The sequence below is a fragment of the Mytilus californianus genome, unplaced genomic scaffold (genome assembly GCF_021869535.1).
Source record: "Mytilus californianus isolate M0D057914Y unplaced genomic scaffold, xbMytCali1.0.p SCAF_6, whole genome shotgun sequence".
NCBI lineage: Eukaryota > Metazoa > Mollusca > Bivalvia > Mytilida > Mytilidae > Mytilus > Mytilus californianus.
In genome coordinates, this window is record NW_026262712.1 from 68881742 (window position 1) to 68909252 (window position 27511).

The following is a 27511-nucleotide window of genomic DNA, read 5'->3' on the forward strand; positions in this document are numbered from 1 at the left end:
CAATTTAGACTTGTATATATATATACAAGAGTGTACAAAATGAAAACAATGCTATCAAAACATCATGCGTCCGAATCGCACCCCTAGACTCATTCACATCTTTTTTTACCATTAATCCATAGAAAGACATTTTACCAAAGAACTAATCAGACAACATTCATTAAAGCATTGCATCGAGACATGTTCATATTTGAATAATATTCAATCTACAATTATAAGCAAACTAAAGTGTACCTTTATATACACTGCGTCATGAAATACCTTGTAAAGTTAATTATTTGATCAAAAGTCAGCATATAACAAGATAATTGTTACGTGGCGATTCTGTCTGAAGGTTAGATTAAAACGATAACTATTTCCTGGTAAATATTAATTGACAAATATATTAAATAAAGTCATGTGTGAAATCTAACGCAATAGAACAATTAATAATTGACAATATCCGATATGAATCATTTGGTATTTATGATACATAGATATTGAAATTATGTACTTATTTCATATAACTAAAGCGCTTTTAACGACGGAAAAACTAAACATGAAATATAGTCATAAATGAAAGGAAACCGGAAAAAATTTTGTTCGAACAATCAGTACCATTTAACATGCTTAATTGTTATGTAAACGACTATAGAGGAAATGGTACTGTTATGTCATATGCATTTGTAGTATTGCAATCACATGTATCAAATACTTTTCAGAAATTAATTTTTCATCTACTGTTTGTTTTACACCGAATCGAACCCTTTGAGAATAAAATATGATCGGGTATGTTCCTTATTCTTTATTTTTGTTACATTTCATACTATTTTCTTTTTTTATTTGTTAATTCTGTTTTTGTAAATAATGTTTCACTTAAATGTATGGTTCAACATTATAACTTCTTTTTTATAACAATTAACTGTTTTTACATGGCAATTAATGTGTGTAGAAAGATGTAATACAAACTTACTTTCTATTTTCGTTTGATATTTATTTTCATTATGACTAAGATTTAATGAGCTTAAGATTATATGATTCATTAACATGATTAATACTTTATAACAGAATCTACATACTGTACTGCAAAATAGTATAATTCAAATCTGGTTTGAAATATCATCATACCTAGACGAGATAATAAAATGTATCATTAATAAGGATCCTGCTTTGTTCCAGCTCAACACTTAACATAGATCGTATCTCGCGTGTTCAGTAGATGATACACCAAAGTAAAATATGTGAAGTTGTTCTTGTTGTACTTATAATTCCAACTACAAGTCGCGCAGTCAATGCTTTGCGTCTGTAACTGCTGTCAAAAGTGTTAATTAGAAGCTGCTTATATAACATACATTTCTAAAAATTGTCGGTTAATAAATTTTTGAAATTATAAAGAAACTAATGTTTCAACTCCCTCAGGCAAAGTTGACCTTAGATGGATTTGGCTATTTTTTTGGTACTTTTTCGTCATAAAGCTCTGCAACTGTTTCGGTTCTTATACATCCTTAGCTTTCAAATAATCGGCTTTGAGCGTTCCTGATGAAGGTAAATCCTTAAAAGCGCTTCGGACGTATTAAATTTATAACGTATAGTTTTCATTTTATACAATTCAACATTTTCATTCAAACTGATGATTGAAACCATGATCCCATGCATTTCCGGAGATTATGCCATAGGAAATCACCCATGCTGCAATTCCTCGTTTGATTTGGCCGTTGGTATCATGTTCTTTAAATAATTTAAAGACATTCAAACGAGGAAGTTCTATCAATCTTTATATACTCAACCAGCACATTTTAACAACATGAACATAAGCATACCATTTATTACAAACTATTAATGTTATTTATAAAACAATTAGAAATAAGTTAATGCTACAATGTAACAAAGGATAGAATTAAATTGGTCTAATAGGTTTCTAATGGTATCTTGGAATAATTTCACTAACTTATTACAATGCACTGAACTTGACACATTAAAAAACAGCGGGTCAATGTCCAATCTCTTTCAAACTCCATTTGCAGTAAAGACAACCCTACATTTACCGGATAACGTAATGAATGATATATGGGTGGACTGCGTTTCATTCGAAAATCAAAAATAAATGGTTGAATTTTAATTTGGATTTAAATGTTTAACATGTTTCACGCGTGATCATTAACATGTTTCACGCGGGATCATGAACATGTTTCACGCGGAATCATTAACATGTTTCACGCGGGATCATTAACATGTTATACGCGGGATCATTAACATGTTTCACGCGTGATCGTTAACATGTTTCACGCGAGATCATTAGGCAACAAATAAGGAGAACGACTAGGTCATAGCAAAACGTTAATATTACCATTCTGAAACATATGGTCTTGAATTGTCATGTTGGTAACATTAAACCATTATGCCTCGTCATTAGACTCACCACAGGTCTTAAAATGTCATCACAACATGAAATAAAGACTGTCTCACTCTTTCTGAAACACAGTACAAAATTTCGATCAACATTTTTTTCATTCGAATCAATGTCCGCTGATTAAGTAACTGCCATCCAACAATACAATACAAATAGTTTATTTAGGTCTCACCATTATTATTACAAAACATAACATAATACACGAATACATAAAATAATATAAAATGTTAACGCCATTCTGAAAAGAATTTTGAGAGACGGGATTAAAAAAAATTAATAATAATAAATATCAATGTACAGCTAAATCTAAAAATTTCCTAAAAAAATATAAACAGTTAAGATAAAAAATTTAACGATATAAAAAACGACGTCTCCTATCTTAAATAAATTGGTAGATTTTGACACTATTAATAATAATACTATCACAGTCACTGTCAAGATTAGAAAAATTTTAAAAGTTTGAATGTTCTGACAAAATTAATTCAAAAAGTTCATTTCGCAGGTCATCGTACATTTGACACTCTAACAAGATATGTTCCGCAGTTTCAGCAGTGTTTTTACAAGTTTCGCAAGTTCGTTGTTGCACGGGTAACCTCTCAAATCGTCCAGTCTCTATGCGGATCGCTGCAACACCACACCGAAAGTCCGCGTATGCTTTTCTATGCGATGGAACTATAACTTTGTGCATGCATTCCTCGGTGTGTAATGACGTTTTAAAAATTCTATAGGTCCTCAACCTATTCCCATCGTTACCATTCCTTTAAGATAAAGTTTTATTTAGATTTTCTTACCATTCATCGTAAAATTTAGCTTTCCCAATTATTTCATTCTAATGCATGTACATGATGTATGTGTTTTATTTCATAAATGTAGTATATATATATACTTATTTTTTCTGTGTTCTTATTTCACAACAATAGCTTAAAGCTTAAGTTTAATAAGTGGCTTTCTTATTTACTACATATTTGTTCAGTTACATGGTGCATGTATTCTGCTATAACAGAATAGAAAGGGTATGGGGTACTCATCCATGACACAAAATCAGTAAATGCACAGCAAAAAACACAGAAGCAAAGGAACATCGCTTTTATTGCTGTTGTTCATCTCAACGTCACAAAGAGTCCTTCAACAAGGAGCAAAAAACTCTCACCTCACTGCTAGTGTCAGACGCCCCCTAGCACCGGCATTCGTTGCAAATTGACGATCACGTCACAACTATGAATTGAAGAACAAAGCCATGGAGTAATATTAATAAAATAAATCTGGCAAAGAAATCAAACGTATACTGTCATAATTTAGACTGATAATCACACTGAAGCGTGCCAATAAACAATATAAATATTTAAACACCCACGGGGCACATCGAGATATATGCTAGATAACTTGGCCGGAAATAACGTATGTAAAGGGCAAATAATTTGGATAGACTATTTTTAAAGGGGCACTAGCTACGAGATATACAAAAAATCTAAAATATGATTTTTTTTGTTCAATCATTAATGAAAGTGAAATAGTGAAATAATATATCGCTTTTAGCAGCCAGTATGGTTTAATTTTGTCAAAATAAGCTAAGAAACATTGATGATGAAATATTCACTTACAAGTGAATAATTCGACCTCATTGAATCCGTATTCATGTCAATTTCAATTAAACCTCTTAGCTAGAGATGGATACCGCATGCATTGTTCGTGTACAATTATTTAAAGGAAAAGAATGTCAACATTGAAAGTGAAACAAAGGTAAATCATTTGATTGACTGATTCGATTCACAAAGAATCATTCTTATACAGGTAAACACGATGATTAACATATATTTTTAATCTATAATATAATTTAAACAGACCTATAAAAATCCAAATGCACGAGTCTGATATCTATTTATATCTATATTTATGTTTATATCCCTTATATGGCAATCGGAGGTATTCGGAGGTCAACTCGACAGTTAATTAGATGGGGTCTAGACTAAAATATACACGAAACGAATCTTCATATTTTCGAGCCAATGGCAGGTATATAGTTTATTTTACACTTTTTATAATTTGGATAAATGTTTTACATTGTTATAAATCAAATATGAGAATTTGAGTCAAATCGGTGAACATAAATTTGACAACTAGTGCTCCTTTAAGCTGTAACACAACCAACTCAGGCCCGGTCATAATAGAACATCCTGGAAAGAAGAACATATTTAAAAAAACATAGTTCCTACGCATAGGTGTAAATATCAAACCATATAGAATATATTTTGGTAATTTAGGTATCAAATGAAAGGTGAAAGACTGTTGATCCTTGTAGAACACTTTGAGACTGATAAAAGAATTGAGTTGTGAATAATACAGAAATGTATGAATTTATTCTAAAATCGAAGGCATATATTGCCTGTTACATAGATGTGAGGTATATGTTTCTGGTTTGGTGTATCCAAAATTCCAGTAACGAGCACGGTCTGATGTGTAAATAACGGTATAATGACCCCCGCCCAAATAATTTGTTTAAAAGAAAAAGATTTAACGTAAAAGGGAATGGGGTCGAGAGTAGTAGGTGTGCGTCTTATTAAAATTCAATTTCTCAAACTGGCCTTAACTTGAGAGAATGATGTAGCAAACATGTTCTTTATTCTAATTTTACAACAATGTTTTGTATTTCAGGTTGATAATCTTCAAACTGCAACATATGTTTCCCCAGTTTATACTGGTATACATTTTATTATATGCCGATTCATCATCAGTACCATGTTTGAAGCCTTACTGTGAATGTAGTAGCCAAAGAAACGAAGCCATTTGTACAAATCTGACTTTCATCCCTAGACTTCCAGATTTCGTTGAAAATGTTTACTTTAGAGGAAATAAATTCACAAATGTTTCAAGAAACTTTATGCTTAACGTAACAAAAAATGAAATACGTCATATCTCATTAGTAGACAATTCGATCGAGCATTTTTCAAGGAACTCATTATATGACCTTAAATGGATGAGAAACTTTGAGATTTCAGCGGAACCAAAGGTATATGATTTAGACGTACGCTCTGCCTTTTTTAAGTTTAATGGGGACAGCCTTGAAAAAGTCAGATTCGAAGACAACAATTGGAAAACACTACCGCCAGATTTATTTTTTGGTCAGACAAATATAATCGAAGCATCTTTTTCGGGAAATAAAGCACAGAGAGATGCTTTCGTAGTATTTGCACCTTTACAAAAGTTACAATTGCTAAATATGTCTAGAAATAGTTTGACCACGTTTAATCTTCAAGGACAATGTACACTTCAAATAGCAGATCTAAGCAAAAACTATATTGACGAATTTCAAAATTTCTGTTGTGGTACGTGCGATAAATTTTGTTGTCAATCACATGGATGTAAAAGCATATCTCCAAATCTACGGGTATTGGATCTAGGTTCTAATTCCCTGTCTATCCTTGAATTGTCCTATTTTTATTGTTTACCTAGTTTAGAAATCCTGATATTAAATTCAAACCGTTTTGTATCCATCAATGACAATATCTTTGTTGTTTTGCCTAGCCTTCAGAAACTCTATATAGAAAAAAATCAACAAATCACAACAATTGGATCCACTGCTTTTAATATTTCATCTCTTAGGCTGTTGTCATTAGCACATAACAATTTTCGTTTTGATTCCAAGCTTAACGTACATAATTTTGATCCAAATAGTATTTTTAAGTATTTTCTAAATTTGGAAGTTCTAAACTTAGGGAATAACTATTTGGCCTCAGATAGTAATACCTCAATTCTACTATTCAAACATTTATCAAAGTTAACGACTTTAAACCTTGAGAATATGAGACTCAATAACCTTCCAACTGGCATATTTTCAACAATGGTATCATTGGAAAGTCTAAACCTGAAAGATAATATTATACGATACTGGCCTGATGGTACTTTTGATAATTTTGTAAACTTAAAGTATTTAAACCTGCAAAAAAATCAAATTCAACTGTTAAATAAAACATCAATAAAATCTGAAGTTTTAGAACGGCTGCTTCAGTTTGATCTTTCAAACAATCCTCTAATGTGTACTTGTGATCTCATGTGGTTCCGTAATTGGATTAAAAAAAACAACACTTCGTTTTTGTCTAACTATCCGCAAGGGTACAAATGTGCGTTTCCAGAAAACCTACAGGATACTCTTCTAGAAGAATATAATCCAACGGAAGTAATATGTACTCCATGGAACCCACTTTTGACAATGACACTAGTTTTATCCACTTCTGGATTTTTCATACTAGTTTTGATGTTTTCTGTCTACAAATGTCACACTAACATTCGGAACTATCTTTACTTATTCCGTCTACATCGTTTGCAAAAAGATGGTTATTTACAATTAGACAACAGTGAAGACTTTGCATTCCATGCTTTTGTTGTTTATTGTAATGCAGATAGAGAATGGGTCCATGCGTCGTTTGTTAAACGTATTGAACATGAAGGTATAAGGCTTTGCATTCATCATCGTAATTTTGATGTCGGTGCTCCAATTTCAGAAAATGTTGACAAATACATGAAAGAGTCGTGGAAAGTCGTAATAATAATGAGTAATGATTTCGCCGAAAGCGAGTGGTGTCAATGGGAATGTGATTGTGTGCAGGAACGCAGACGTCACCATGGAAAAGATGCATGTGTTTTAATCATGCTTCGAACTATTGATGCTAATCACATGACCAGTTCTATCAAAACTCTGTTACAATCCACTCCATATTTAAGATTCAAAGAGGGAGTTGGAGAGGAAATATTCTGGCAGGCGATAATTGATGCGCTCCGGAAACCACTAAGTGTTCCTCCTATGGCAATATGACTGTTAATCTATGCATATGAAGTTGATAAACATTTGAGGAATTTAGATTTGAAAATTTAAATACAACTTTTTTTTTTGTATACCTAAATTATTATAGCTTACTTAAATCAATCATGATTACGACGGGACCTTTGATGTATTAACTTATGTCTTTTCCATATAATGGATTTTTTGCTACTGACATACAAGTGAGAGGTTTAGCTAGCTATAAAACCAGGTTTAATCCAACATTATCTATATAAGAAAATACCTGTACCAAGTCAGGAATATGACAGTTGTTATCCATTCGATGTGTTTGGGCTTTAGATTTTGCCATTTGATTACGGACTTTCCGTTTTGAATTTTCCCCGGGGTTCGGTATTTTTGTTATTTTACTTTTTAAGAATAGCTTATTAGACAAAGAATTTTATATAACTTTGACACCAAATTCAGGTGTGTTAAAATCAATTACTTAATTTTTTAAAAGCCAAGAGGAAAAAAACAAGTATAGTTATGAGCTTAAAATAAATTGAAGGAATTTATTTTTTTTTTTCAATTTCAGTTTAGTCGTAAATTCAAGAAGGCAAAACATTAACATCTCATGAAAACATCATAGAAGTGTGAGCATAACATACATGTATGTCAAATAGAGCGTTTGTGATTTTTGCCTTTTTTTTTTGTAATTGTTATAGAGGTATATAAAATGTATGGTTCTTAATTCTTAATGCACCCGTGTGTTTCTCTATCATTATAAGGCGGTGCATGGACGTTTGAGGTTAAAAGTCTTAAAGCATTATATACATGTACAAAACTATCATAAAACCAAAACATTGTCAAAAAAATTAATCAAAACCACCTTACATCAACAGTATAATAATGCGCTTGAGTACATATATTTGTTCTGAAAATATAAGGACAAAACTATAAGACACACCAGGTAATACCTATAAATATATCAAACTAACTGGAAAATTGGTACACTCGAAAGATGATAGTTCGCAAAATGCGGTACTTGAGTAGTTTAAATTACTAAAGCATGTCAGTCTTACCCTGGTCTATTGCATTCAATTATTTGTTTTAATCAGATATGCGAGAACTAAGCGTTATTATTGCAATTTCTCATACAGGGGTATCCTTTTACACAAAAACTACTCAAGCAAGATTAAGAACTTTTGTAATTTTGGGGCATTGAAAACACCCCTATTCATACAAAGGCGATTGCAAAAGTAAGAGACTAGTTAAAATATACACCTTTTAAAAAGTCTTGCATAGAGTAATAATATAAATAAAAGTTCCCTTTTGGTTTGGGATCAAATCACATATTTTGCATGCATTTCCTAACATTCGTTTCTTTTATTTAATATCTTTCCAAACTGAATGTACACATCCTTTCTAAAGACATTATAACGCAATATTTTATCTTTTATGTTTCTTATTAAAATCATGTTCAAGTTCATACCGTTTTTAGTATTTACATGAATGATTGATAACATCATTTCCCGTGGCAAATATTACACTTTAAAAAATATTTGAGAGCACATTGAATAATTACGGGATAAAAATTGCAATGGTCAAATATGCTGAAAGTATGTTCCAGTTGACCAGAAATGCTCTCTGGATAAACGAGAAACTAAATCATGAATATTGATAAAAACTTGAACTAGGAATTCTTTTCAATCGTTATAATGATGTGGTGTAAGTGGAAATAATACGTGCAGATTTAATATGTCTTCACTAAGATCCTCGACACTGAGTCGTGCACGACACAGTTATGATTAAGACAGCAAAAACGAATCCGGCGAACAACTTTTAAATTTATATCGTTCAAACGGAAATGGTTACAGAAATAAAATATAACAATACATAAAATTGTGTGAACGGGGTTTTCTGTAAATTGCAATTTAAAGTACAAAATGCCTATTTTTTACCGCTTTAACGTACATTTTAATCGTTTATAGACCACTTGTATAAACTTTTTATCGTATCTTTGAATGTATAAATGCTACATATATCATGTCGTCGATATTCCAATGCAGTTCAAAAAAGTGCATCAGAATCCAAAATATCGACCAATAACATATACTTTAAGTTAGCTTAAACGCGATTTAGCGTTCTGGAATAAAACGTGCACAGTTAGTTATTTTCTGAATGCATGTACCTGTCTCTTGTCGATGCATGAAGTAACACGCCTGCGATAAGAAAAGCACAGTTAAGTTTGCGGAATACTAACCAATCGCCGATATATTTTGTAGCCAAAATAGATAGTGTTGTTCGTTTTTAAATAAACATGTCGTTAAAATTGGTTGTATATTTTTGTTTTGGGGAGGAGTCGGCTAAGAGGGTTGGTGTGGTGTTTCTTTAACATACAGATAAAGTGGTGCTCCTTTGACTCGAAGCATCGCGAATCTAACGTTGCAGAGTTTGTTCTTGTGTTGTGCCGGGTTAAGGGAGGGTTAGCGCCTCCACCATGTTTAACCCCACCACATTCTGCAAGTGCCCATCCCAAGTCAGTAACCTGTAACTCAGTGGTTGTCGTTTGTTTCTGTATATCATTTTCTTTTTCGTTTATTGTTTTGTACATAAATCAGGCTGTTAGCTTTTATCGTTTGAACTGTTTTATATTTTTCATTTTGGGGCTTTTGTAGCTCACTATTCGGTATGTGTTTTTCTCATTGTTTAGGCCGTACAAAAACCTATTGTTGTTAACGTCTATGTCCTTTATCCTCTGGTGGAGATTTGTCTCATTGACAATCATACCACATCTTCTAATCTTTATACCACGAGTTTTGATGGTAAAATAAGAAGAAAATAAAGGCAGATAAATTATTGGTGCTGTATACCTCTGTTTGAGTATTTCTGGTTCCGTGAAATGTCGAAAGTAATTTGCTTGCTAGCTTGTGTAATTGTATGAGACTGTATACCATTATTCATGTTTTTGGCCGCACACTATTATAGGTATCAAGAGCGCAATAATTGGTAATGCATTTTCAAATAGTGGTATTCCGTATTTCATTTTTTTTTAAGAATACACAAACAAGAAAATAGATAAGTAGCAGTCTCTGTTACTAGAAATGGTAGTGTAAAGGATATTTAAAGTTTATTTATGTTTTTGTTTTGAAAATGTGATATAATTTTGTTGATGTTGATGTGGAAGGTCTCGGTAATAGCAGGACAGACCTTCCCAAGTTTATAAAACGTGCGAATTGAATAATATAGCTGGTGACGAGCCAAAATCAGCGCCATAAACGGGTGGATTCTACAAAGACAAATTTTGTCATTGAATTTACTGCTGTTTAATATTTTAAGCGATAGTAAATCAAGATTTTTAGAAAGCAGTTATTTCTCGGACTTCGGGAAAAGTTCAATGGTGGTATTACAGTGGTGCATTATTTCATTTTCAATTGAATGCATATAAAAAGCATGCTACTACCTGTTCATTTAAAATAGATGACTTCTTATCATGCTTATTGCTAGAGCAAACTGATGCAGTCAAAATTTTATCAGTGAAACTAACATATTGTTAATGAAAAGCTTCTTGATCAAGTTGATGTATATAAATATAATATATAACCTAAAACATACCTAAAACATATACAAATGAAACACAAAATGAGTGGTATATTGTCCTACAAATATAGTTCATGCACTCGTAGCAGTATTTAGAAATCAGGAAAAATTACTTGAAGTAACAAAAACACAAATGTGTAGAAAATATTATTTAAAGAACACTATTGTAAAATAGCATCTACCTAAATCTAGAAACACGACAAACGTTGTAGAGAGTAAAAACTGTTACGTAATGTTCTTACTTGAACTTGCCAGAAACGGAAAAGGATATTTTACAAAAAAATTACACATTATATTACATTCTACGGAGGTGGGATTAAAATCAAAAATGCATAGTTGCAGTGTTTCGCAAAATTAGTTTGCTGAGGTACAACACTCACAAGTGTATGATAATTTGTAGGTATGTAATGAAATTCAGTCCCAGACTCAAAAATACACTTGTGGAAATAAAATTCAAATATTTGAAAGAAAAAAAATCAAACAAACAAACATACAAACAAACAAATTATTTAAAACCTTATAGTTATTCACTTAAAAGTTGAGGAGAAAACTAAATAGATTGTAATGGCTACCCTAGTATAGTTATTACACTCTTGAATGACTTTATATATTCCTGAAATATTTATGCCAATAAAACATGATTGCTATTCCATCTTCTTTTCCATAATTTTAAAACTTCAAACATCGATTTACGTACATGTGTACATAAACAAAAAGTGTGTCGAAAAGTTATTGTATCGCTGACAATTGAATTGAGACATGAAATTAAATATTATTCCTTTGAACTTACAAGAACAATAGCATTGTTAAAGAACAATGCTATCCATATTGTTAACAAATATATACATATAACACAATACAATATATTAAATAGCTTCCACGTAGCGAAAAGGAAAGTAGAAAATGTTGTATTTTACAGAGAGAATAAACGGACCAAAAGGCACTCTTATTTGTTATATATTACTATTATAATATTTCCCTGAAATGTTGCTCTGAGCTAAATGCATTTGATAAGTGCGATCATAAAGTAACAGTTAATAGTTGTATTTATTTTGTGGTTTCTTTAATTTTTTATGAGTAATTCTGTTTTATTATCAAGTCTTTTCAGAAATATGTCCTCTTGCTTTGGTGGTTCCTTTCTCTTAGAATAGTTTTTTGAAAACCAATTAAAACAAACGCATTATTTAAAGGACAGACATAATAAAATACAGAAATTACATGAATCAGGAAACAAATATAGTTTAAAAACGTTAATAGGTTGATCAATTAAACGAGTTTCTGTTTTAAGATTTAAGACAGGTATACGTAAATTGTTAATTACAATGAACTCAAATAACATTGTGACATGCGCTATAACTAATTTTATAGAAAGTTTGTATGATTTTCATGCAAGTGCGATGCCGTTTTTTTTTTTTTTTTCTTTTCTAACAATTTATTTGGGTAACCCATCAAATTTGAATAATGAGACAGCCAGTGGCGAATCCAGAGGGAGGCGTAGGACGCCCTCTCTCTTTGGTCGAAATTTTGTTTTTCCCATAAAGCCGTTATAAAAAAATTGCATCACTGCGCTTGCCAAATTTTTTACCAGTACAGGCAATTACGTTCACTATCCTCGAAACTTTAAACCGCCATGGCAGTAACCAAAAGAGAAAAGACAGGTAATTATAAAGTAAAAAAACATAGATAGTCTATCAAAGGCCTGGCAGTGCCAAAATCTAATATCCCTTTCTATGATAAAGATGTTTTATTTTCACATTCTAATGGAGAGTGAATTCACAGTTGTTTCTAACTGGACATGCGTGGTCGTGTCAGAGATCAATGCGTACTAAGTTTGTACTAGAAAAACTTCAAACGAAATACATATATCGTTTTCTATAAAGATATAATACCTTTTTTCACAAAAGGCAGAATTTATGAAAAAGTACGATTCCACTTTAGAAAATTTAACAAAATATGGAATTAAAGCTCAATCTTTTAACACCACACTCTCCGTCCATCACGCCATGCTAAGTTATTTTTACTTTCTTGGGAGGGAAGCCCTGTTTCACTCGGAAAAGACATTTCATTTACCAGCACTACACTTAGCTTTTTGTTTTAAATGTTGATGAAATGCATTGAGTACTGTTTCGCCGTATTGATCATTTTTTTCGACGAGGCGGAAGGTGACGCCTTGAAAATATTTTTTCCTGATGTAAGGGAGATATTTCTCATAACAAAGAATGTACATTTCCCCCGTTTTCCGTTCGAAGCGCTGATTTATCACCTTAAGCTATAACTTTAAAAGATAACCTCTAACTGGCAGTTTATTTTATTTACGTATAATTAAAACATAATAATACATTGTTGTCAGTATAGTATAATGCAATTTTATGCAACTGTCATACAAGTGAGAGGTTAATATAAAAATAAGGATATGAGATATGATTGCCAATGAGACAACTATCCACCAAAGTTCAAATAAAGTGGATGTAAGCAAGCTATAAAACTAGGTTTAATCCACCATTTTCTACATAAGGAAATGTCTGTACCAAGTCAGGAATATGACAGTTGTTTTCCATTCGTTTGATGTGTTTGAGCTTTTCAGTTTGCCATTTGTTAAGAGACCTTCCCTTCTGAACTTTCCTTGGAGTTCGGTATTTTTGTTATTTTACTTTTTACGTCACCAGATATATCAAAATGTCTGATAATCAAGATAACATCTTGCTGAACTATTTTACCTTTTTGTTCTTTTTTTCAGAGATTTATATTATATTCAACGTATATCTAGGTGTTGTGAACCATCACCAATTATGACAAATAGTTCGGTAAATATGAATATTTATGAATTCTTTACGAGTCTTAAAAATGTTCACCGCCGGTTGTTTATTTTTATGTCTCTGTTTTGCAATACTTATGGCATGTCAGTCGTTCTGAAATCCAACTGTTGTCCATACATAATTAAGGAGATGTAGTGTGGGGGCAACTATCCACCAGAGTTCAAATGAAGTGGATGTAAGCAATTTTAAGCCACCGTACGACCTTCAATAATGAGAGAAACGTCACGTCTTTTTGTTATGCAAGTAGATTTTGTTTGTATATGTAACTGTGTATAATCAATAACAAGAAAAAGATTGAGTTTGTTTTGTTAAAGATGACAATTTGTTCACGAAATAACTATCATTAGAAATTCTTAGACATTTTATTTTTGGTTCAGTAGTAGATAGTAGAGACCTAAAGATCGAGTTTTCGTTTCGTTACGTATGAATTATTTATCACAAGTCTTTCCGTCGTTATGCAGGAGAGGATATTCGTGTACATAAACAAAAAGTGTGTCGAAAAGTTATTGTATCGCTGACAATTGAATTGAGACATGAAATTTAATATTATTCCTTTGAACTTACAAGAACAATAGCATTGTTAAAGAACAATGCTATCCATATTGTTAACAAATATATACATATAACACAATACAATATATTAAATAGCTTCCACGTAGCGAAAAGGAAAGTAGAAAATGTTGTATTTTACAGAGAGAATAAACGGACCAAAAGGCACTCTTATTTGTTATATATTACTATCATAATATTTCCCTGAAATGTTGCTCTGAGCTAAATGCATTTGGTAAGTACGATCATAAAGTAACAGTTAATAGTTGTATTTATTTTGTGGTTTCTTTAATTTTTTATGAGTAATTCTGTTTTATTATCAAGTCTTTTCAGAAATATGTCCTCTTGCTTTGGTGGTTCCTTTCTCTTAGAATAGTTTTTTGAAAACCAATTAAAACAAACGCATTATTTAAAGGACAGACATAATAAAATACAGAAATTACATGAATCAGGAAACAAATATAGTTTAAAAACGTTAATAGGTTGATCAATTAAACGAGTTTCTATTTTAAGATTTAAGACAGGTATACGTAAATTGTTAATTACAATGAACTCAAATAACATTGTGACATGCGCTATAACTAATTTTATAGAAAGTTTGTATGATATTCATGCAAGTGCGATGCCGTTTTTTTTTTGTTTTTTTTTCTAACAATTTATTTGGGTAACCCATCAAATTTGAATAATGAGACAGCCAGTGGCGAATCCAGAGGGAGGCGTAGGACGCCCTCTCTCTTTGGTCGAAATTTTGTTTTTCCCATAAAGCCGTTATAAAAAAATTGCATCACTGCGCTTGCCAAATTTTTTACCAGTACAGGCAATTACGTTCACTATCCTCGAAACTTTAAACCGCCATTGCAGTAACCAGAAGAGAAAAGACAGGTAATTATAAAGTAAAAAAACATAGATAGTCTATCAAAGGCCTGGCAGTGCCAAAATCTAATATCCCTTTCTATGATAAAGATGTTTTATTTTCACATTCTAATGGAGAGTGAATTCACAGTTGTTTCTAACTGGACATGCGTGGTCGTGTCAGAGATCAATGCGTACTAAGTTTGTACTAGAAAAACTTCAAACGAAATACATATATCGTTTTCTATAAAGATATAATACCTTTTTTCACAAAAGGCAGAATTTATGAAAAAGTACGATTCCACTTTAGAAAATTTAACAAAATATGGAATTAAAGCTCAATCTTTTAACACCACACTCTCCGTCCATCACGCCATGCTAAGTTATTTTTACTTTCTTGGGAGGGAAGCCCTGTTTCACTCGGAAAAGACATTTCATTTACCAGCACTACACTTAGCTTTTTGTTTTAAATGTTGATGAAATGCATTGAGTACTGTTTCGCCGTATTGATCATTTTTTTCGACGAGGCGGAAGGTGACGCCTTGAAAATATTTTTTCCTGATGTAAGGGAGATATTTCTCATAACAAAGAATGTACATTTCCCCCGTTTTCCGTTCGAAGCGCTGATTTATCACCTTAAGCTATAACTTTAAAAGATAACCTCTAACTGGCAGTTTATTTTATTTACGTATAATTAAAACATAATCATACATTGTTGTCAGTATAGTATAATGCAATTTTATGCAACTGTCATACAAGTGAGAGGTTAATATAAAAATAAGGATATGAGATATGATTGCCAATGAGACAACTATCCACCAAAGTTCAAATAAAGTGGATGTAAGCAAGCTATAAAACTAGGTTTAATCCACCATTTTCTACATAAGGAAATGTCTGTACCAAGTCAGGAATATGACAGTTGTTTTCCATTCGTTTGATGTGTTTGAGCTTTTCAGTTTGCCATTTGTTAAGAGACCTTCCCTTCTGAATTTTCCTTGGAGTTCGGTATTTTTGTTATTTTACTTTTTACGTCACCAGATATATCAAAATGTATGATAATCAAGATAACATCTTGCTGAACTATTTTACCTTTTTGTTCTTTTTTTCAGAGATTTATATTATATTCAACGTATATCAAGGTGTTGTGAACCATCACCAATTATGACAAATAGTTCGGTAAATATGAATATTTATGAATTCTTTACGAGTCTTAAAAATGTTCACCGCCGGTTGTTTATTTTTATGTCTCTGTTTTGCAATACTTATGGCATGTCAGTCGTTCTGAAATCCAACTGTTGTCCATATATAATTAAGGAGATGTAGTGTGGGGGCAACTATCCACCAGAGTTCAAATGAAGTGGATGTAAGCAATTATAAGCCACCGTACGACCTTCAATAATGAGAGAAACGTCACGTCTTTTTGTCATGCAAGTATATTTTGTTTGTATATGTAACTGTGTATAATCAATAACGAGAAAAAGATTGAGTTTGTTTTGTTTAAGATGACAATTTGTTCACGAAATAATTATCATTAGAAATTCTTAGACATTTTATTTTTGGTTCAGTAGTAGATATAAGAGACCTAAAGATCGAGTTTTCGTTTCGTTATGTATGAATTATTTATCACGAGTCTTTCCGTCGTTATGCAGGAGAGGATATTCGTGTATTATGTCTATTTATTTATAAGCCACACACAAACACACCTTCCATAGGATATATTCATATTTTTACCGATATTCATTAAAATGAAAATTTAAGATAAATAGTCTGATTATAAAATAAATGAATTTGAACACAACGCTTCACTGTCTATGAAATGGTATACACTTATGTACTGGTTATGAGGACAAGAGAAAGATTATTATCCTTCGGGACACCAACTATTTTCCGACGCGGAGATCCCGACGTGAAGCGTCAAGGGGTACAATAAACTTTCTATTGTCCTCATAGCCAGTAAATAAGTGTTCTAATATGCAGAGAGACACTGGTAAATATTTCGGCACAATGCAGGATTATTCTCTGTATAATGCAATTCTAACTGTTCCAAATGAAATAATTTGGGTAAAACATATTTTTTTTTAATTGAAGCGGACGAAATAAAAATACAGAAATACTTTGCTAACGTCATTAAACAAGTTGATATACGTCAGTGTCGAGGGGCCCGAAATAAACTTTATTTTTCCGAATAGCCAGTAAATAAGTGTTTTATTACAAATGTATACAGAAAGTGCGGAAAAATGTTTACTTCCAGTATTTCCCATAAAAAGACTATTAATAGCATTATCGATACCATTTTTTATGCACTAGATGCGCATTTCAGTGATGCACTGAGCCAGAATATTTTAAAATAAAAATCTTATTATAGGAATCAAGAGCTTATAAACCTAAAAGGATAAAAAGTATACCCAAAGCCGGGCAGGCAATAGTTTAGAAACCATAAACCGGTTAATATTTTTACTTGAAAATGTTTGCTTCCAGTAATTACTAACCCTCTATAGATCCGTAGTGGGTCAGCAGCGATCCGTATAACGAACGTATCGCACAGGAGACTTTTCCTGTCAAGTTTTGTATAAAATGTTAAAAATAAACAATGAAATACAATAACAATAATAGTCGACGTGACGTCATGATACCCTATTAAGATCCGTAAGGGGTTCCACGTGACGGCGTTATACCAATCATATCATCACTCACTTACCCGAGGTGCGATAACAACAGTTATAGGTCACCATACGGCCTTCAACAATGAGAGAAAAAAATACCGTATCGGCAGCTTTAATAGGCTCAGACTAAAAAACGTGACACAATTCAATCAAGAAAACTAACGGCCTAATGACTAACAATATAATTTACGAGAAACAAATATGACAGATATGAACCAATGATAATCAATGAGTTACAGGTTCATGACTTAAGACAAGGAAGCCTTATTAAAAAATAGCATAAAGTTATCGTTCGTGCTATAAGTCAGAGAAATGGATACAAGAGAATTAAAACTTCGTTCCGTTGCACATGTTAGGATGTTTATTTCTATTTTTATGTATAAATAACATAAACGTATATATCAGTCGATCGTATTTGATTAAAAAAAAGTCCAAGAAGATGAAATTATGTAGCTTGATATTAGCATGATTATGCATAAAGATGAGCATGTGTGTATATGTGTTACTGAGTAACTAATTTCATGCAAGTTTTGGCCTTGTTGATCTTTCTGTAATGGTTTCTACTGTCACTAGATTTGCAAGTTTATGAGAATGATTAGTGATACTTTATCAGCCAAAACATTTTAGCTAATATCAATTTGATCTTTGGAATATAACGTATGATTGGTAGTTACATATTATATGTTATACAATGCAATATATATAACCTACATTATATTTGATGTATTTCTTTTAAACCTGGTACATCTAACATCATTTGGAAATTGTAAAAAGGAATCTCCTTTGTAGTCAACCTTCTTTCCAGATACTGATGAACAATTTCGCATACAAGTATATAATGAGTAGATCGAGATTACAGACGAGATTCATATCTGGTTTATAAAATGTTTATGGTCATTCAAATAAGGAAAATGTTGTTGATCATTCTCACAGGAAATGCGCTAAAATTTGCATGGTATGTAAGTAAATAATGATTGAATATTCGTCATTTACTAGTCGACGCTTTACATTTACGCCAATAGACATTTAATTTGAGGTGAAATAAAAATTTTTATAGAGTATTTTTTGTTTGAAATTGCAATGTTTTTATGTTTTTTTTTAAAGTTTATATAAGGGAAGACAAGGTGACATCACTGACAACTACTTATTTCTGTTAGGATGTTTTTTGGTAAATCATATAAGTTGATAAAAAGTAATTAGATAAAGATAAAAATGAATAAATGAATGAATATTAGATACATTTTGATAAGAACTACAAGGTCAGAACTATAAAAAGATTGACCGAAGTATATTTCGTATGCGTATCATATCTGTAAATCTGTACACGGTCAACACTTTTACATCCTTTAAAAAAATTACAAAAAAGATACGTCAAAGTTGATATCTACATTTTGATTCTTCAACCAGAAATGAGAAGTAAAAAACAAGCTTTCGTAATTGCCTCGATGATTCCTGTGGTACTGTGTTCGTCTAGAGTACGAGTTGTCGTGTGTTCGATCCCAGAACGGGTTTTAACAAGGACTTTAAAATTAGTGTTTGCTGCTTTTTCGGCAAACACGTCACATAACAGTCTAATGGCAAATAATGGTCAGAAGAATGTGGTCGAGTATGGTACCATTTTGCCGTTGAGAGATATATTTGTCTTAAGTTTTCTTGCAATATTTGGGTATCTAGGCTACCGATAGGACAGCAGATCAGATAATCCTAGACTAAATACAATGGACTATAAACGTTTTGCATTTTATGAGTCATGTCCACATTATAAGATAGAAGACGTTGTGACAGCACTTTAGATTTCTTGGACTTTAAATTTATTAACATGATTAAGATAAGTTTTTATAGCTATTAACAAAGATCTGATAGTTGATCACTTAGCAGAGTTATTTTTAAAGCCGTTTAAAAAAGTTTATTTCAGTTAGCTTTTGATCAAAATAAACATTTTTTTATGACATATAGAGTGCATTTCTTTCTAACACAAACGATGCAAACGTCTAAGCGCGCACATGTTTTGATCATTTGTTTCTAACATACGTTTGCAAAGTTTACATACACTTTGACAAACTATGCACTCGCCAAAAATGCGTCTACAGTTTGTCGTTCGTCGTTTGTTAGTACAAACGCTACACTTGTTTCTAACTTCAACTTTGAATCAATTATCTGCACGTGTTTTTTCCGTTTAAAACAAACATTGGAACAATCTGCAAAAAGACAAACAATGCAGCGAAATCTTCACCCAAGTGCCTATCATAGCATATAAACGTAATATCAAAGAATACCTTGCTAAATGAAGGCAATAGTTGGGAGACTTTTGAAAGGGACCCATGGTCCAGAACACAGATATCGTCCTTCACGAATATAGTCCCTAGTGTTAACAGTGTATAACTTGCAATTGTTTTTCATACACTTTCCCAATTCATGTCTTGATACTTAATGCATGAAATATTAAGGAAGGTGATGAAATTACATGTTTAAAAAATTTGGGTGCTGAATCTTTATGTTAAGTAGTGATTTGGTCTAGTTAAAAAAGGTCAAAATTTTGTATGTCTGAAACTGTCAAACTGAATTTTATACCCCCCTTAACACAGAATTGTCAATATTTTAAGTTAAAGCTGGTAGACTTTTCTATAACTTTGATATTATTTGTTCCAATAGTAATTCATTACACTGTAAAATTCTTTTGGAGATAGAGCAGGTTCGATTTTTTTAATTTGAATTTATTGTCTAACAGAAATGCACTACGAAATAACTGTGTTCTGGTGCCCCATGCTTTAACAGTATAAGCAAAAATCCCGAAACACTGTAAGTAATAATCTTAATCATAGGCAACACAATTTACATACATATGAAATAGAATAAACGGTGTAAAGTCTTGAGATTTATTACGTATGTTGTTTGAAGGAACCGCATTTAATAATAGCATTATTGAAAGTTCAAAAAGGGTCAGTAAACACTGATTAAACGATGTATTTGTTTCTACTTTTGTAGCGTTTAGCAAACGATAACAAACGCCACACAACGTTTACCAAATATTGGTTAGAAAGAAATGCACTCTTAATACATGCATCGTCATTGACCCACTTTATCTTGTTGACTGTTTATCTTCCAAATCTTTCAGCGAATCATGATCAATTACGGTTACTCTTGTGTGATCCTTTCAGGTTAGTTATTTGGTGAATATGTTTAACTGGATCAATACTGACACCCACGGATAAAAGACACTGCATGTATTACATAAATGTTTTTAGAATGTTTTTTAAAAGTTATATGTGTGGTACGTTACCTAATTGTTTGAATTTTTAAGACTCGTTGAATTTTTGACATGCGATAAAGGGTACCCCTAGTAGAACTAGAAAGACTTACGTACCCTCTCAGTAAAACGAATACTTTTCGCATTGTCTTTTAGTTGGTTGTGCATATGCTGCATAACTTTGTGTTTTACATTGCTTTTATTTGAATTTTATTAATAATTTTATTGACAGCATTGTGCAAATGTTGTTGATAATGCGAAAACAATTTTTTCTTGCATAGTTCTTCATTGTTATCATACTTATATTTCAGCTTTGTGTTCAAGTGTTCCCGTTTATGAAATTTTAAATTATCAAGAAACTAAGGTTGCAACTCCCTTAGGCAAAGTTGGCTAAGAAAGTTAAATGAATTTGGTTATTATTTTTGGTCATGTACCTCTTCGACGGTTTCGGTTTTTATATATCCTTGGCTTTCAAATATTCGGCTTTGTGTGTTCCTGATGACGGTAAATCCAGAAAAGCGCTTCGAACACATGGAATTTATCTAGTGATTTTTTTTCATTTTTGAAGATTTATTTATGAGCAAACTTTGTGAAACATTCGCTTTCATTTTGCAGTTAAGTATTATTTGCTCATATTTACATTTTAAATCGACTTTTCGGTTATACCTATGAACACAAAACTAATTTTTCGTAAACATTGAAGTTTAAAGATAAATTTTACGTACGTGACAAGTAACAATTATTTTGAAAGCTAATAAAACGTTTTAAAAGTAATGCTCAGGAACGTTTACTATTATATATAACGTTTTATAATATTGGTAATATGTCAAAGTATGTTACCGTTAATTACTCAAGGGCTTCATTTGATTTACAAGGACTCATAAATCATTGAACTCTATTTGTATAACCGACCTTACATATGAGAAAAGTCCGTTGATCGAGTAAGCTACTGGTTCATTGAGAGTAATTTGTAAAATTTGTTACAATTTTATAGAATTTTTTAATTATCTCATAGTCGTAGTGGTTTTGCAAATATTATATCGTATCTAGCATGCCTAGCAAAATTATTCAAAATGGGGTTTTTTTTGTGTTTTTTTGTTTTTGTTTGTGTTCACATTGCTATTATTTCGAAATACATTTCTATATACAAAATACAAAATACAATTCAAATGCTTCAACATTACAAAATGAACAATAGTAATAGTAAATACAAGAGTTTAATGATTGTAATCTCAGAATCGAACTAAAAAACGAACAGAGAGTCCTTCAAATCTTGAATACGTTTAATAAAATACGATATATATTAAAGGACGTACCTGTAGTCGTCCTGAACATGCATGAAATATTTGCCATTGGACGTTAAGCAACCAACAATCAATCATATTAGAGGAGCGCATATAAACAGTAAAATTTAAACCAGAATATTAATAAGAGCACGAAAGAAACGAAATATTTATACATTTATACATCATAATACGCGACTAGTCTGTGTTTAACTTTTCGTCGGCAAATATCTGTAATGCATGATGAATAATTATCGCGCAGTTGGGATGACGGTGTCGTTAAAAGTTATGCATACATAAGCTTTCACCAGAAACAATATGAATTCAGTCAAATAGATAGAAATATTAATTTCAAAAAAGTTTAGTATTTTTACTGGGCTATTTTTTTATGGTAGTGAAAAAAACCCGTAAACACAAAGACAAACTGTATCTAAGCACATCAATGGATTTTATATCCTCTTCATTTATAAGAATAATACAGTCATCTTCGATGTCGATTGAAAACATTGATAAAACATGAGGGTAGATACCAAGGGCACATTCATAACTCATAAGTCGAAGGAAAAAAAAACTAACAACGACATGGCGAAACACAAAAAAGACCAAAATACATACAAGTCTACAAAACACTACAAAGAACACTAAAGACTGTACACCACGAAATCCATCAAAAACATGATGTGAACTACGGTGCTTAGGAAGGGTAAGCAGTTTCTTCTTCACATGGGGCACCCGTCGTGTTGCTCATGCAAGTACAAATCCGGTGATAAGTCTCACTGGGTGATTATGTCAAAATCGAAACAAAATGGGACGGGATTGAGTTACGACAATTTGAACAAGCCTTTTTCAACTGATTTTTACAGTTTGTTCATATGTTGTGCTGTTATACCACTCTCCCAGGTTAGGAAGGGTTGGGCGCCCGCAAATATATTTAACTCCGCCACACTCTGTATGTGCCTATCCCAAGTCAGGAAGCTATATTCAGTGGTTGTCGTTTGTTGCTGTATATCATATTTGTTTTTCGTTTCTTGTTTTGTATATATATTAGGCCGTTAGTTTTTCTCGTTTGCATAGTTTTCAATTTGTCATTTTGGGGCCTTTTATAGCTGACTATTGGGTATTGGTTTTGCTCATCGTCGAAGGCCGTGTGTTGACCTATAGTTGTTAATTTCTACGTATTTTTGTCTCTTTGTGGAGAGTTGTCTCATTGGCAATTAAACCACATCTTCTTTTTTAATTTATATTCGTGGTCATCTGTGACACACACAGATGTTCCATAACGTCCAACTTACTCGTTATGACGTCTATGAAACTTTCGAATGAACGAAATCAATTTTACCCCTTGAAAATCGTGGTTATATAGATTCATTATAAGCAGCAGCCCTCTATGAAGGAAATCTTGATAGGAAACGCATGTAGATGTACATATGTTAGCATACCAGGACCGTGTCTTGAATTTCATCTACTGCAAACGGAATTGTGCAGATAAGAAATAACATAATACTTGTATACTATATATATAAGGAGTTGCTGAGGGAATGCCAATTAGACAACTATTTATTAGAGACCATATAGGACGAGAATGCAAGGAACTATAGGGTAGATATAATATAGAAAGTAAAATAACAAAAATACCAAACTCCAAGGAAAATTCAAATAGAAAAGTCCCTTACCAAATGGCAAAATCAAAAATTCAAACACATCAAAACAATGGAAAACAAATGTCATATTCCTGACTTGGTACAGGCATTTCCATATGTAGAAAATGGTGGATTAGACCTGGTTTTATAGCTAGTTAAACCTCTCACTTGTATGACAGTCGCATAAAATTCCATTTTATTGACAACAATGTGTGAACAAAACAAACAAACATAATAGGTAAAAATGTCAAAAATAGGGGTGCAGCATTCAACATTGTGTTATAACCTTAATCACTATAAAAACAAACAAATATGTCAACAAAGAAAAACAAAATGGCATATAGACAAAGCATATAATCAAAAATGAAAGACAAGAATACGAAAAACGACCACAGCACATTGACGGGATGCATAAGTTCTGACCCACGCCAAAAGGATATTACCAAAAAATGGACCAAACAGTAAAGGTTAATAAATTTCAAAGACAAAAAAAAAAAAAAAAAAAAAAGAACAGCATAACACGTAATTAAGATGATAACAACGTCAGTACCTAGAATCTATACTTCAAGACCATCATGTATTATTTGTGAAGTTGATACGGAATATTTGTCAACAAGGTCTTGGTATCTTCCGATGAACTTTTTAGAAATAGGACGAGACGTTCTTTGCCATATATATTATTATAACCCTGGTTCATCAACTTTCTGCTCAGACACTTGTGACGTTTTATAAAGTCTGAGTAGCAGCCGCAAGCTCTTGAATACCGAATCAGTTAGGAAATCTATATCCCATATACAGGTGAAGTTGGTATAATGCTACTAAGGTGGAGGAAATTGATAATTTCAAAATTAAAATTGTCTCATTTGTCATAGATTCTGGTAGCAATAGATTCGAGGTATAATGAATGAATAAGATTTGTTGGTTTCATAATTATGTTTCACTTATATGAAACGACATCATTGAATCAAAATACAGTCCAACCACTTTCAGATGAATTTAAATCAGCACCGATATAAAAATAAGGAGATGGGGTATGATCGCCAATGAGACAACTATCCACCAAAGTTCAAATGAAGTGGATGTAAGCAATTATAGGCAACCGTGCGGCCTTCAACAATGAGAAAATCCCATACCGTATGGTCGGCTATAAAAGGCTCCGACATGAAAAATGTGAAACAATTCAATTAAGAAAACTAACGGCCTAATTTATAACAAAACAGTTTACGAAAAACAAATATGACAGACATGAACCAACGACAACAACTGAACTAAAGGCTCCTGACTTGGGACAGGCACATACAGAATGCGGCGGGGTTAAACATGTTTGTTAGCGCTTTTACATACTTTGGAAACTTGTTTTTTAATAGATGTTTCATATCTTTCATGCCTACTGCGAAAAAAATAAATTTAAGGTTTTTTATTCGGAGGTGTTCTCATGTGGCTTCAAGATTTGCAAGGGCTTCATTGATATATTGTTTTATCTGCAGCTCTAGTTGTAGCATTATCCGTGGAAATTTCTGCAGCTTTCGCATCGTCTGCATTGAAATCGCCATGGTCAGGCCCATAATTCATTTGGTAAGTTCAGGTTCCTCTACTGCCCGAACAGGAGTAGGCGGCTCCTGATCCCCACCAGCAGGAAGATCTTTGATTATTTTAGCAGCCATATACTAGACAGCAGATAACCAGAAAGCCGGAGCACCAAAATAAAAAAAAAAAAAAAACGAAAAAAAAAAACGCGAACACGTAGAAAGCTCAACAGACTCATTACAGTATAGCGAGTTTCCTTTGAACATGTTATTCGCGAATTGAACTGCTATAAAGTCGCGGTAACTCTTTGAGGCATCCTCGTCACACTTCAACTTAAAGCCATAGTTGAAATTTGTAATAGTTTTGTCAATCACCCCTCTCTTCAATTAAAACTATAATGATTAGAGTACAATGTTAACAAATTTTTTATTATTTTAAGATCGTCCCGTCCTGTTCTGAGTCGTATTTGAACTTGGGTTGGAGTCATACACTTATTGTAATATAGGCAATCATGACGTTCTACATTATATCATTGAATTTCTTTGATATTTATATAGCACTCGTTCTCATAAACTTTCAGATCTATATGAGTGATACAAATGCAGGAAAAAATGCAATATTTTTATTCACTCTCAGCTTTATTGCACTTTCCCTACACTTTGCGACTTCGAACTATGCAGAGTTCTTTTCATTTGTACTCTGGTTGATAGTTGCCAACGTATTTAAGGATGAATTGTATAAGTTAAATATGTAAGTTTCCCGTGTGTATGCCATTTTCTTAATTAATTTAAGTTTCTTTTCTAAATTAATTCCTACCAGACTTATCGTTGTTGTAAGGGGAATAAATTGCCGTGTCGTTGACGTACACCATTCACATCTTTTTATTCATACTGCTTAAGGATATTCAAGAAAAAAACAACGGTCTTGGGTATTCCAAGAGAAATCATATATTTTTAGAAGACCTGTTTATATGTACTTAGCTGCGGAACCTTAGCTCTTAGGTCCTTATAATATTTTTTTACAATTTGCGGACCATAAAGCAACGGATTTTTCTTATTTCAAAACGTTCGGAATTGAGATCCAGATTCAGGTCGAATTTATTTCCCAAAATTTTATCATTCTCAGGCCGCACTTATTCAAAATATTCAAAATGGCTAAACAAAATAAGCGGAGATGTATACAAAAGGAACTTATTAGATTATAGTGTCAAGGAAATGAATATTTAAACATAGATAGGTACGTCATATCATAGAAAAATATCTAACGAAACGAACTATATACATTGACAAGCTATGCACGGGCGATGAATAATTAACATTTAGGAAATAAGTGCGGCCTGAGAAAATTAAACATTTAAGAACACTCATGATTTCTATAGTTTAAGTTTGTAACTGAAAGCCTGATCTGACAAATTGCTAATGTTGTAATTATATAATAAAACCGTTAACACAGAGCGCGAGACAGATAAACAATTTCTAAAATGCTTAGTCGATTTATACTTCCCCGATCGACTGATTTGGTTTGTAATCAACGTGTAAATCATTTGATCTCAGTTCTTCATTGGTCAAATTTTATTATGAGGTCAAATTGTCTTGTTTTCCTTAGAATTCGCTTTTAAGACGTCACGAAGCAAGTCGCCCTTGCCTGAAGACAACACATAAAATCAACACATCTCTTTGTATATCATTGGAAAAGAAATACAGAGTGGTTCTACATATCGTCCACAAATATAAGAGAAACAAATTCCGCCAACTCTTGGGCTCGTCAAGGCTTGCGTTTGAAATTTCTTAACGAAACCGCCTCGATTAGACAAATTTCGTATTACATGTACACACAATTCAGCAGTAGAATATATATTTCTCTTAAAGGAGCATTAGTTGTCAAATTCATGTTCAACGATTTGAATCAAATTATCATAGTTGATTAATAACATAATATAACTTATATCCAAATTATAAAAAGTCTAAAATAAACAATTTACGGAGCATGGACTCGATTATATAATATAGTATTTTAGCCTAGACGCCATTTAATCAATCATCGAGAGTGCCGACGGTCATATAATCCGATATAAACATAAATACAGATATAAATAGATAGCGAACACGTGCAATTAGGCTTTTCTAGGTCTATTTAATTTCATATCATAGGTTAACCAAATGTGTTAATCATCGTTTTTACCTGTATGA

At 32.2% G+C, this 27511-nt stretch overlaps 1 protein-coding gene and 1 long non-coding RNA gene across 3 annotated transcripts; both read left to right on the forward strand.

Annotated features, from left to right (window-relative positions):
- The first annotated feature begins 668 nt into the window (after positions 1 to 668).
- Positions 669 to 8634, forward strand: LOC127705426 (toll-like receptor 13). Its single transcript, XM_052209740.1, has 2 exons — positions 669 to 768; positions 5042 to 8634. The coding sequence occupies exons 1-2, from the start codon at positions 761 to 763 to the stop codon at positions 7197 to 7199; spliced, it is 2166 nt and encodes a 721-aa protein (XP_052065700.1). The 5' UTR covers positions 669 to 760; the 3' UTR covers positions 7200 to 8634.
- A 4871-nt stretch (positions 8635 to 13505) lies between these two features.
- On the forward strand, positions 13506 to 25529 carry LOC127704678 (uncharacterized). 2 transcript variants are annotated; one of them, XR_007983459.1, is made up of 4 exons: positions 13506 to 13549; positions 18431 to 18580; positions 20784 to 20896; positions 23680 to 25529. It is a non-coding gene; the product is annotated as an uncharacterized LOC127704678 (long non-coding RNA). The 2 variants fall into 2 exon arrangements; XR_007983458.1 differs by lacking the exon at positions 13506 to 13549 and adding an exon at positions 16086 to 16138.
- Positions 25530 to 27511: the final 1982 nt, after the last annotated feature.